At 40.0% G+C, this 12789-nt stretch overlaps 2 protein-coding genes across 5 annotated transcripts; one reads left to right on the top strand and one right to left on the bottom strand.

The window, feature by feature from the left end:
- Nucleotides 1-913: 913 nt before the first annotated feature.
- smim22 (small integral membrane protein 22) lies at nt 914-2952 on the top strand. Its single transcript, XM_086170787.1, has 4 exons — nt 914-1045; nt 1322-1453; nt 2500-2570; nt 2657-2952. Exons 2-4 carry the CDS (start codon nt 1324-1326, stop codon nt 2702-2704), a joined length of 249 nt encoding a protein of 82 aa, XP_086026913.1. The 5' UTR covers nt 914-1045; nt 1322-1323; the 3' UTR covers nt 2705-2952.
- Nucleotides 2953-3442: 490 nt separating this feature from the next.
- rogdi (rogdi atypical leucine zipper) lies at nt 3443-12404 on the bottom strand. 4 transcript variants are annotated; one of them, XM_086171037.1, is made up of 12 exons: nt 12265-12404; nt 11111-11170; nt 9916-9987; nt 8733-8815; nt 8563-8617; nt 8364-8444; nt 7330-7425; nt 7134-7232; nt 5835-5948; nt 5639-5688; nt 5369-5495; nt 3443-5260 (listed from the first exon to the last, which is right to left on the bottom strand). In XM_086171037.1, the coding sequence occupies exons 2-12, from the start codon at nt 11144-11146 to the stop codon at nt 5219-5221; spliced, it is 855 nt and encodes a 284-aa protein (XP_086027163.1). In that variant the 5' UTR covers nt 11147-11170; nt 12265-12404; the 3' UTR covers nt 3443-5218. The 4 variants fall into 4 exon arrangements, 3 of the variants coding, with proteins under 3 accessions (XP_086027163.1, XP_086027162.1, XP_086027161.1); XM_086171036.1 differs by having other exon boundaries at nt 11111-11209; nt 12265-12376; XM_086171035.1 differs by lacking the exon at nt 12265-12404 and having other exon boundaries at nt 11111-11492.
- Nucleotides 12405-12789: the final 385 nt, after the last annotated feature.

Consider the following 12789-nt stretch of genomic DNA (forward strand, 5'->3'; position numbering starts at 1 on the left):
CACCGTACCAGTGTCTCACAGCTAGCATACATGTCCTGCACCAGTTTGACATACTTCTTTGCCACTCCAGACTTCCTCATACAATACCAGAGCTCCTCTCTTGGCACCCTGTCATATGCTTTTTGTAGGTCTTCAAAAACACAATGTGGCTCCCTCTGGTCTTCGCTGTACTTCTCTATTAGCATTCTCAATGCAAATACTGCATCTGTAGTACTCTTTCTAGCCATGAAGCCATACTGCTGTTCACAAATGCTGACTTCTGTTCTAAGTCTAGTTTCCACTACTCTTTCCCATAACTTCATTGTATGGCTCATCAATTTTATCCCTCTATATTCTCCACAATTCTGCACATCCCCTTTATTCTTAAAAGTAGGCACCATCACACTTCGTCTCCATTCTTCAGGCATCTTCTCACTCTCTAAGATCCTGTTGAAAAATCAAGACAGAACCTCAAACAAACGAAACAACTGCCTTTCCACTCTTCATCCTCTTCAATGTCTTCCTCACTTCACTTTTACTAATCTGTGCTACTTTGTGCTCTACAATAGTCACCTCTTCTACCCTTGCATCGCTTTCATTTTCCACATTCATCAGCTCTTCAAAGTTCTCTTTCCATTTTCCCATCACTCTTCTAGCATCTTGGCGTTAGCTCTTCACACTCCAAAATCCTAATTGAAAACAATAACAATTCAGACGAATTGGTAATTTGGAAAGTGTATTTAATCATTATTTCTCAGGACTGTGAGCTTGGAAATGATATAATTACTCTTACTAATGTTTCCTCTTTGTCAAGGCATTATGAGATAATAAAATAAAATTATATACGAAATAAATCGAAAGCCTCGTGTACGCGCGTGAACGAGGAACAAGGAAGTGCAGGCGCTCGCGCCCTCAGGTGAGTCAATCAGCAAACCCGGAAGTAAACAACTTAGACGCGAGCGAGCCCTCCTACAGGCAAGACACCTGCTGTTACCGACAACCAGGAAATAAGGCGCTGTCTATTTATTTTTTAAACACAATATATCTTAAAGGTGGTTCAAACTTGGTAAGAAGTTTTATTTTTTCTTCTTGTTATTGTCTGTGGGGGAATTCAGTCAATAACCTGTATTTCCAGACACACCCAGGTAAAGCAAACTTAAAATTAGACATTTCCTCCTCGTGATGTTACAGATTTCCAATATCAGTGGTAGTTTCTGTGGGTAGAACCTTACAAATGCCTTTCTCCTCTGATCTGAAAATTGATCGAGATTTATACTATAATGTCAAGGAGGAAATGAACTTTTACAGCACTGCTTGTCTAATGGTGTTCATGTCTTGGTAGCAATGGATGCTGAAAACCTGAAGGGAGAGTTGGAGGACCAGGTGAATGATGTGATCTCCAGATTGCAGTCTAAACATCTCTTCCAGTCTGACTGGGACATTGCTGCCTTCGCAGTCTTCTTCATCTTCATTGGTGAGTAGCAGTGTGGTAGATAGTGTGGCCAATCTATACCATAGCCAATTTGGGGGTCAAAGGTCAGAGACACCCTTTCGAAGTAGATGTGGAATAATGAGACAGGACATTCGTCTTTAGGAACATGAAGTCCTTGGAGGTCAAGCGGTTTGATTTGAAAGCGGGATCTGACAGATGTTTTTCCGGTCAGCTGTCGTTGTAATCAGACTGTGAGCAAGAATGTAAACACTATGAGAAATGGGTTGAATCAGAAGATAGAAATATTATTGAAATGTGCTTCAAGTTCTGAAAAAGATGACACTGCAGCCCCTAACCTGCTGGAAGGAGAACATATGGAGTTATTAACAAAGTGTAAAGTTTGGCTTCTGTTACCTCCGCAGCTGAGAAACTACTGCGTTCTGGCAGGATTTAATTTCTTGACAGTTGGAGGCAGATGAAGATCAGACCATCAGCCTGGGCGGAGGCCCGCATCCCAGTGGAAACAGATCTTAGCCCTCCTTTATTTTTTTGTTAACAACGTCACTAGAGGCAGAAAAGTGTCCGGGTCCACTCTCTTATGATATTCGGTAAATTTCGACTTTCTGCAAACGTCTGTTAATGAGCGGAATAAACAGCAACCATTCCGTGTGCAGCCACAAGACGGAGACTGCTAGCAGCACAAGATAGAATCATCAACATGTTAGTGGAGTTATTTCAAGTAACTTCCTTCATGTATTCATCGTTCATATATTGAGGTGGCTACATTTGTCATTCGGAAAGATATTAAATGTTTTTGCTTGGTTTGAGCTTATGGCCTTCGATGGTTATACTGGAGTTAATGTTTCAATCAGTGGTGTTAAACATTGAACTGTGTTTTTCCTCAAACTCAGCCATTATAGAACACATGGTACAATTGAAACCCATAATTGTATCTGATTATTTTTTTTATGTGTATCTGGTTATAAAAAAAACAGCTACGAATCTATAATGTTGATTTATCATTGAGCTCAAATGTGCTTTGGACAGTTTGGAATGCAAAAAATGCTGGACATACTGTGTTGTTGCAGGTATGATTCTTCTGCTCGTCGTCCTGGTCCTCATCCGCTGCTGCTGTTGCTGCTGCTGTGATCATGAGAAAGTAAGACTTTGTACCTGTCGACTCTCCATAAATATCAAGCTTTCCGCATATGAATAGCTTGTAATTCCTTAACATCTGTCCCGCAGCCTCGCAAACACAAGGTGGGGATCGAGAACCTTGCCCTGGATCCTTGACAGCTGGTTAACAGAAAAATGAGGGCCTTGTTCTGACTTACTGCCGTGCCAAAGCAGCAAACTCTCCTGTCTCTGCTTGCCTGTGAATTCAATCATAGTTCAGTTATGGAAATGTACGACAATTCCACTGACTGGTCTGTTTTTAAGATTTAAATGACTCCTGCTCTTCTGTTTACTCCTATGAAATAAACATTTCCTCTTGATCATATCTGTAAACAGTGTACATACAGATAATAAAGTATTTTAAAACTGAAACATCTATCAAGTGATCTTTCCATAGAAAAGAGACCATGAAGGGTGTAATGTGTGCTCTCACAACTGGAGGCTTTGCATTTTTCTGCTCTATAGGCTCTATAAATATCAACTATCCAATGAACTGTGACGTCTTAAGACTTCAGTGGGTGGGCAAAAATTCAAGCTTTTTAAACCAAAGAATTTACCTTTTGTTTTCCTCTTATAAATACACAAAGTTATTGGTTTGTTGCCCGGACAAAATAAGTAACAGGGGACTTTGGATTCAAGATGACCAATGGACATTTTCCACAATTTAATAAAACTAATTTGCAGCTGAATTTGTCAGTATCACAGAAGTTGTTCTCTGTTTCCACTCAGAGAAGTAATGGATTTTTACTTTCATTATATCGCACGTGATTTTTGAATTTTTTTCCAAAAACATCAAATTTTTATGACTACGGTTAAAGACATTTGAGCGTGACAGGGCAGTAAAGTATCAGCTGGTTGTTTTTAGCATTTTTATTGCGCAGTATCGGTTAGGCAACATTTTATACGATCAACATATTTCAAAATAGATTGACGATTACAAGAATTAAGACATTTGATCATGATTAGACAACAGGTTCACAGGAAATCAATGACATACGTGCAAAAACTGTCAATAAATAAAGAGGATTTAGCAGACAGGATTCTTTAAATAGCTTATTTAGGCATCTGTGTATCAACAAAGAAAGGAATGTGATTTGCTAAGTCTCCACAAAATGTCACAGAAAAGAAAAGACTAACCCTCGCAGGCGTGTTATTATTCCAGCAAAGAACTGAGAGGAGAAGCTTTCTGAATACTTGTGACTTATCCAGGTTCGATCCCTTTCATATCCATTTGCATTCCCGAACATTTGTCCATTTTTATTTTTCGTCCTTTAGAATTGACAGCTAATCATGTGCGACTTGACCGAGTTGTGTTTTTAGATCTACGACCCTCCTTCGGCCTGTTTTCAAAAATTGGCGTTTCACAGCCTGAGGGAGGGAACGTGTTCCTGTAAGATAGTTTAGAGCTTAGCTATTGATTTCAACTAAATGACTGCTCAGGCCATAGATATATAACTTTAATTAAAAAATAGTGTTTTTCTTGTCATTCTTAAATACTAACTACTTGGGGTTACTCGTGTTATTTATAGTAGGGCGTTCACAAAAGGGAAATTAACACTAAAAAAATAATGGGTTTTAATGGGTGTAAACACAAAAAAAGAAATATAAGGATCAGAGACTAGAGATCTGATATGAAACAAAATATATGATGCATCCCTGCAGAGTGAAGGATTTTTGGAAGTCAAAGGTTGAGACCCACTAACTTAAAAGAAGTTTGCGTGACTGCGACTGAAAGAAATTCTTTAACCTATTAAGCCGTTTTCCTCAGATCTGGGCGGAGTGCCTCGCGGTCTGTCTCTGATAAAAGATTACCATTGTGTCCCACTTCTGAAACCAGAAGCTCAAAGCTTTTTTTTCTTCCGACTTAATGAATCTTAGAGGAGACGTTGGCTTTCGAGTAGCCGCGAACGGGAGAGCTGCTGTTGCGCTCCTGCTAAGAGGTGAACTCAGCAGCACTGAAATGTCTTGGGATTGCGCGCAAAATCTATACAATCAATGCAAAACTTACTTTAAATCTCAAGTGCAAAAAAATTAAATCTAAGCTTTGAATGTCATTATGACTGGATTCAGTCAATGAAATTTGAAATACTGCAGATGTTAGCCACACCCCTTTACAAATGGAGCCCAGTCCATCTACAACTGCAAAACAACAAAAATAAGAGGAGTAGGATGAAAAGCAATGTTCTTCATTAAAATTAAAAAAAAGTCTTCACAGTAAGAAAATAAAGCCTTGTGGGGCGATGCAAACTATTTCAAACCCTTGTGGGGGGAATGAAGGTATTTTTGGAAAAAAAAAAAAAAACTACTCGTTTCCTACTTGTTTTCCAACCCTGAGTGCACAAATGAGTCCTCTACACAACTCAATGAGCTAAAACTGTCTGGATAAGATTTGGATAAATACTTGATATGCTTTTTCAAAGTAAAAAAAAAACAAAACAAAAAAAAAAAAACATACAATCCTGGAGAGAAACATACAAGAGTATGCACATATCAGAGGACGTTGGGAAATTTTAGATCATAGCTGATCACGCAACACTTGGAAAGCAATGACTGGCTGACAAATATATTGAGCGTTCCCAGGATGGCCTTGACACTGGTGGTTTGTCTGGGTCTGACAGACAGTAGATGGGATCAGAAAGGTCTGTAGTTCCAGAAACTGGAGAAGACAGAGATCTGTGCGGAGAGACGGGATGTAATATTAACCAGATTTCCTGTGGAAGGACACAGGTACTGGCAGAGAGTGAGTGAGTAAGCGAGCAAGTGAGAGAGAGACAAACAAACCTTGTCCTTGAGTTGTTGACAGAGCTGCAGGGAGATGGTGAAAAACACCAGCGTGTCGTTGAGCCACGGCACCACACACTCCACCTTGTGAACGTGACTCACCTCGAAGCGATTGTTATTGAGTTCACTGTCGGAGAGAGATCAAAAACTCAACGGTTTTGGAACGGGATATAGGGAAATAGAAAGTGTCAGTTGGGTTAAATCGATGGGAGACGGAGGAATACGGTGGTAATATGGAAGGAAATGGAAAAAAAAAGAAAGAAAACTTACAACATGGCTCCAGGGCTGTGCAACACTGAACTACCTGCCGGCTTGAAATTCTATCAAGACGAAGGAGAAAAATACAGAAACGGTCACGTGACAGCATGCTTGGAGCTCCACGCTGGACACGCGTGTTCCAAAGAAGAAGCTTCATGCTTCATGACGCGGTGTGTGCATTGTCTCTCCGTGCAGCGGGTGCTGTTACCTTGGTGGTGTTGGGGGCCAGAACGTGGAGCTGGTAGACCGTCAGGCACAGTTTACTCAAGTTGATGTAGAAATTCACCATCACGTCACCGGGCATCGGAGGGGCGAACATTTTCTGAGGACACATGTCACAGAGGTGGTGTGTTGTTAGAAGGCTGTGTGTGTGTATGTGTAGCAATGACATGCAATCAGGGGAGGCAGGAGAGGCCGTGCCTCACTTGCCAATCTTGGAAAGAAAAAAATGTAAAATGAAAAATTAAATGGTTATAGTTATTGGTGATTTGCCCAAGAAAAGTATTTTTCATGAACTTCACCAGTTTTAGATTATTTTTTAAATAAAAAAATTGCTGGATTTTCATATTTACTGTTCTAACACTGTAGATTGTGCAATAACGGCTGACTACTGGCATGCTCTGCACTAAGACCGTTTTGCTGTTTCTCTATATGTCGCTAATAAATGTTTAAAATCTTTTGCTATATGAACTACATTTCCAATGTACAGTGTTTTATTGTCAACAACTGGATGTGTGTTACTAGTTTGTTGCACTGAGCGATCATAAAACGACTGCAAAGAGCCACTAAGTGAGGCACGCAGTTCTCCTGCCTCATGGTAGGGGGCGCTTGTGATTCCAGGGATTCTTCTTATGACTCAAACTTAGGCAATTTTCTAATTTGGACTTGCATGGACTTCATTTTTAAAGTAAAGGTTAGACCAAATAACTTTCTGAAGTTGAATGTACTTTTTTGTGTGCGACAGTTTGTATGTGTGAAGAAAGCTAAGATTTGAACCTACCCCATTAACTCCTTCCAATCAAACGGTGAATAAGCTACTCTGTAGGGTTTCTATGTTAGTCAATCTGTTTGTGATAAAGTCAGAGCCTCACCAGCTATGAACCTCACCTCTCATCACTAATGTGTAGAGGAACAGGTGAGGAAATGCATGTTCCTGACATGATGTTTTGTATCCAATAGTTGGGACAGACGTAGAAATGGATCTTCTATTGGTCAAAGTCAGGGATGATTGCAGCTTGCATATATTTAAAACCTAACTCAGACCGTCATTTTAGAGCTAATCCTTTCTTCTCTGGCCGGGGGTTGTTGTCAACAAAGCAAGCAGGACAGGTAGAACGAGCAAACTCCACACAGAAAGGGCACCGTCGGCCTTATCCCTGCACCGCTGTGACTCCGTGAACTATTTACCATCTCCACCAAAAACGCTTGCTTTTGCAGTGTGTCCTGAATGATGTGGTTATAGTTCCGACATCGGTGTCAGTGGGTGTTTGTCTTAACCAGCTTGTACCATCAGCCCACTGGTGGCCAGCTCAGGCAGCGTCATGGAGGCCGGGGTGGTCAGGCGGTTCCGCGCGCGAGTCAGCTGGAGCATCACTGCGTCCATGAGCTACGGCGGCATAGATAGAAGGCAGGTTGGGGGGTCAGAGTCCCTGACGGACATTCTTTTTTTTTACAGAATGCAGCAAAGCTGAGGGAAAACTGACCTTGTTGACCTCGGCGCCTGTCTTGAAATGGTAGTTTTCATCATGGTTGCTGAGTAGCTGCAGAGCCTGAGCCACATGGTTCCTGGCGTCTTGGATCTGAATACGAGTTTGGCATTACTTTACTTTACATTACAGTCATTTGGCAGACGCTTTTATCCAAAGCGACTTATAAAAAGTGCAATTAAGTCACCGAAGATCTGAAGTAAAAGTAGTCGAAAGTGAGAAGTGACCACTCTACCAAATAGCCATCTCAGAACTATATACATACATACAGGACTGTCTCAGAAAATTAGAATATTGTGCTAAAGTTCTTTATCTTCAGTAATGCAATTAAAAAAAAAATTACTTTTTCATGATATTCTAATATTTTGAGATAAGATTTTTGAGTTTTCTTAAGATGTAAGCCATAATCAGCAATATCAAAATGATAAAAGGCTTGCGATAATTCAGTTGATTTGTAATGAATCCAGAATGTATGACATTTTTGTTTTTGTCATTGCATTACAGAAGATAAAGAGCTTTATCACACTATACTAATTTTCTGAGACAGTGTTGTAGAGTTATTTCAATTCTAGATCAAGACGACGATTGAGACACTGGATTGTTGTGTTTAAATCAATGTGAGTGTGATTCTAAATGAAAGAATCATCTTTTTGGGAAAGGAGGTTAGAATACAACAACGACAAAAAGCAATGAGTGTTCTTAAAGGAAAACTTTGATTTTTTTGACATTTTTGTTTTTGTAATTGCATTACAGAAGATAAAGAACTTTATCACAATATTCTAATTTTATGAGACAGACCTGTACATTCATTTTTTTAATCTTTTTTTTTTTGTTTGTTTTTTTTTCAGAGGGGGGTTGGGGGATAGTTTGGCATCAAACTAAGAAAAATAAGACTACTTATAAGACTACTGATTGGGAAAACAGCCTTGAGCCTTACAGACACACACACACACACACACACACACACACACACACACACACACACACACACACACACACACACACACAAACACACACACACACACACAAACCTGCTGCAGTTTCCACTGTTTGTCCTCCCGAAACTGAAAGTGCAGGACTTGGCTGCTTTTTGCAACCTTCAGATTGATGTCCTGTACAGAATTAAAAAAAAAAGAAAAGAAAAAAAATGATATCCGATGAAATTGTTTTTATCTTTTAATTTTCAAATCGAAAGAGACTGAAGCAACAGTCCAGACTGAAGACACTCACGGCCTGAGTCAGAGCTTCTCCCTGCAGAGTCAGCACTCCTTTCACCTGGTCCATGCTGCAAAAAAAACCCCATCATTTACACAGGCATTTGTTGCAAACCATTAGTAGTAACACACACACACACACAGACACACACACACACACACTCCTTCAGGGAGGAGGAGGATTACGTTGAGCTGCCAAGGATGAAGTTCTCTTGTTTGAGCTGACTCTCCAGGCCCGGTGTCGGCATGGAGAAACGTCTGGATGCTTCCTGGTGTACGAAACAGAATTCCATCGGTTGCTAAATAATCTGATTAACTCGCAAGTTTGCTCGACAAATAAACTTTCAATCAAAAACTGTTCTTTCCCCTTTGCAGAATCAAATCTGACATATAATAGAAAAGGTAATGGAATTTCGCATTGATGAATGCTGTGTGAGGATTTGTTCTTTTAAACAAAAATTATGTATGGAATAGTCTAAAATCTAGTCAATATGAAAACTGTTACTCGTCCAGCGGAAGTGAACTTGAGGCGAGCCTCGGGTGTGATCAGGCTTCTAAAAAGCACGCTTTTAGTGTATCTTCTCATTTTACAATTCTCACTCCTGCTGGATGGGACAGCGTATCATTCACGTGATCCTTTACAAAAGTAGACTGGGGTTTTAGTTTTACTTACTAGCCTTACTTTATGTTTTCTAAACTGTTTTTTCAAATGTGTACATTTTGGATGAAACTATTATAAAAAGAAAAAAATATTCTGGACTGGAAAACCCTCATGCAGTGATAAACATGCCATGTCCTCACTTACAGTTTACAATTTTGTGAGCTGCCGTCTAAAGATAAGCTCCTCAAAACATGTGACCGAAGTACATTCATTTTCTTATTCTTTAACTAAGACAAAACCCCACATAAGCGCGCACACACACACACACACACACACACACACACACACACACACACACACACACACACACACACACACACACACACACACACACACACACACACTCGAAAGCATCGGGTGACTTCAGTTAATGACCTTGAAATTCTTGTTGAAAAGAAAAACACAAATGAGTCATCGGAAATATCACTTGGAGGACCTTTTGTTGTTCACACCCCGGAAGATATCTTCTTCTTTAGCAGAAACTCAGACTAAATATACCATTGAACAATATAAAAAAAAAGTGTCTCTGCAATTTCAGATATATTTGGATATATTATTTCCCACCTATACATCCTATTCCCGAAGTGAAACAGTCCAAATGTGCCGTTGAGCTCTTAAAATATGCATATGTTTATTGGTTAAACTTTCAAAGGAACTGTGTGCATCTAAGTCAAAAGAGGAGAAGTCTGTTAGCTCACTGACTTTTACCTTGAGGACATCCTGTAGCTGCTTCAGAACAGCATGAACTTCTTCTTTGAGCAGCCAGTTGAATTCTTCCTCCTGGGGCAAAATTGACACGAGATTATAACAGGCGGTAAATAGGGTGTGGCAGTAAATGACGATCTTCAACCAGGAGACCAACTATGGAGTTTTTCCAGAGTTGCCATACGAAGCTCCCGCCGTTTATAAAGTGCTTAAGAGATCTTGGAGATTGTTTTCATTCACTAGATCAATTCCATTCAGAAATGTGAGCAAACAACTTGTTTGACACTGTGGTTCCTCATTCCTGGTAACTGATTACAACAGTTCAGCACAAGAAACAGTTAGACGCCAACACTGTGTAAAATCTAAAGATAGTTGACATAATTCTGCTCATCCTCAGTTTTTATCAGTCTGAACAATCATGCACTAAGCGTTGAAAACAATGTTTTGCTTCTTTAGATCACCCTGTTGTGACTTTAGCGCTGTCCCCATGTTGTCATCACCCTTCCTGGTTGCATATGACTACATTTTTCCCAAGAAAACCTCCTCGTACAGCTTTGCACAATCTGGGATTCAGCTGCACTTTTGCATGTACACGTTTTCGGGTAATTACAAGTAATTTTTTGGTAAACTCGGTGCTATTTTTGCATACATGTTTGTTTCATTGTGATGAAATACAGATTAACCATTTGTACAGCGTTATAGGGTGCAGTTCCAGTTCCGGCCGCTAGGGGGTCCGCTGAGCTCATGGATGTTGTTACTATGTCACCTGTTCGCAGGTAGCGATGTGTTTTTGAACTGTGATGATGAAATCCAGAAATAACAGAGCCACAAAAAATATCACACACACACACACACACACACACACAAATAAATAAATGTTGACCACGCAACCGGCGTGTCCATCTGTCTCCCATCAGATGCGGGCGTCCCGAGGCGTGGACATCACCGCGACACTGGACGCGTTTTAACGGCCTTAAAATGTTAATATATGTAGTATATGTATAGATCTATGGGCGGTTGCAGCCTTGCTCCTACAGGATGATCGCATCTTTACGTGCATGGACATCATTGCCGTCACTCATCCGCAGGGCTCTTCCTGCCGCAACGACCGCGGGTATCTTGCATTTTTGTCCATCATTTGTACAATATTATGATAATTTAAAGCATTAAATGGTGGTGCTTTTGATGGGAAACTCACCAGAACGGCTCTCTCCACCTGGCTGGCTGCAGACATCCTGGGTAGCTCGGACAGAGACCTCTGAGGGTTCAGCATTTTGTCCAGAGAAGCGAAGCGAGGCTCGGGATTAAAAACACGGGATGAAGGTGTCAAACTAACATTACCTGCTAGCTTAGCATAGGAACTGATGCCTTCAGGTGCGGTGGGAAAAATAACAATCATCGCTAAATCGAACCACCTGAGAGGGAATTTTTGCATTTGAAGACGGAAAAAACAAGATAAGCTCAACATAATCAATTATTGGTTTCTAACAGCAAACACTGTGGATACAAGGATCTTAATATTTCCTTTAAATGCTATATTGTCATATGTTACATTTCTTGAACTATTTCTCATCTTCGAAATGCTTTAACAGGCGATAAACACCTCCCTTTCATATCCTGGTAAATGCAAATAAAAGCATAACGCTGTGAAAAATATTTTATAAGACAATTTTATCTTTAAAATCTCAAACGAACCCATCGATGGCTCAACATCTGATATTTACGATAGACATTGAATGCAACACCCTGCTGGTCACAAGTTCGCCATTAGACAGGTCCCGCCCACCGATCCTTATTAAGACCGATCAAAATACATTTTCTTTCAAATACATTTTACGAATAGTCCTGTTTCAACGAGCAGGATGTTTTTACCGAAATACAAATTATTGTTACAGCAGAAATAAACGACAGACTTAATTAAATCTACATGGCTGACAGTCACTTGTGGCGGTATAAATGAACCAAAGCGCTCCTATTGTAAACAAAATGGAGCAAATAAAATGTACCTTAATCTTTACACTGTGAATGAATGGCTTATTTATTCGGTTGTTTAAATAGTGGCAGATACAACTGATTCAGAGAAAAAGTGAGAAGATTTGATCCCTAAGTACTGTGGTCCATAAGCGAGTCTACGGCTAATTTGGACGGGTTTACTTGTTTATTTTCCGCGAAAGAAAGTTAAATTATGTCCTTACTATGAGCAGAAAGAGAAAAGAAAACAACTTTTAGAGTCTTTTAAAACTTTGTTTTCGGCCCTTTGTATGTGTGTGTATCCCAGCCAAATTGTCTTGCCGGACATATTTAAGGGCAAAAATAAATGACATGGGTGCACCAAGGAATATAAATATTCACCAGAATGCGGAGTGATCTCCCCCGGACAGCCTGCTCCTCCAAGGCCGACCTAGACTGAGTGGAAATCACGCTTCATCTTGCAAACAAGCGGAAAATCTCATCAATCCGGTACATCGCCGTCGGTCGATCCTTCGAGCAGCTGATTGGTTAGTCTAGTCACGTGAGTGATGACGTAAAGAAGCTGCCCCAACGTTAAGCTGATTTTTTCTCATGATGGGATGTTAAAGTGGGCCAGTCAGCATGTCATAAGGTGGAGATTTTTGATAAATGTGGCGGTTATCTCTTTTTCACATTTAAATTATGTACGATATGTGCCGGATACCTGGAGAATGGAGTGGTTGTTTGGATTTTGGTTACATTTATGCAGTAATTTTTTTTTTTTTACTGTTTATACAATTTATTGTTATTATTGTTATTATTTATCGTCGTTATGTTTTTTTTGTAACTCTGGCACAACAATTTCCTTTGGGATAAATAAAGTTGCTCTTATTCCTGACACCATTCTATTTTCTTCAACAGATTAAC

This window comes from Fistularia commersonii, chromosome 23 (assembly GCF_037954325.1).
Source record: "Fistularia commersonii isolate RoL2024-O1a breed Wild chromosome 23, RoL_Fcom_v1.0, whole genome shotgun sequence".
NCBI lineage: Eukaryota > Metazoa > Chordata > Actinopteri > Syngnathiformes > Fistulariidae > Fistularia > Fistularia commersonii.

Excerpts from the sequence above, each read along its gene's own strand:
- smim22 (XM_086170787.1), top strand. The coding sequence starts at position 1,324 with ATGGATGCTGAAAACCTGAAGGGAGAGTTGGAGGACCAGGTGAATGAT. Across the intron at positions 1,454-2,499 it reads AGTCTTCTTCATCTTCATTG|GTATGATTCTTCTGCTCGTC; the intron begins GTGAGTAGCAGT and ends GTGTTGTTGCAG. Across the intron at positions 2,571-2,656 it reads GCTGCTGTGATCATGAGAAA|CCTCGCAAACACAAGGTGGG; the intron begins GTAAGACTTTGT and ends TCTGTCCCGCAG.
- rogdi (XM_086171035.1), bottom strand. The coding sequence starts at position 11,380 with ATGTTGAGCTTATCTTGTTTTTTCCGTCTTCAAATGCAAAAATTCCCT. Across the intron at positions 9,988-11,110 it reads AGGTGGAGAGAGCCGTTCTG|GAGGAAGAATTCAACTGGCT; the intron begins GTGAGTTTCCCA and ends ATTTTGCCCCAG. Across the intron at positions 8,445-8,562 it reads GAGAAGCTCTGACTCAGGCC|GACATCAATCTGAAGGTTGC; the intron begins GTGAGTGTCTTC and ends AATTCTGTACAG.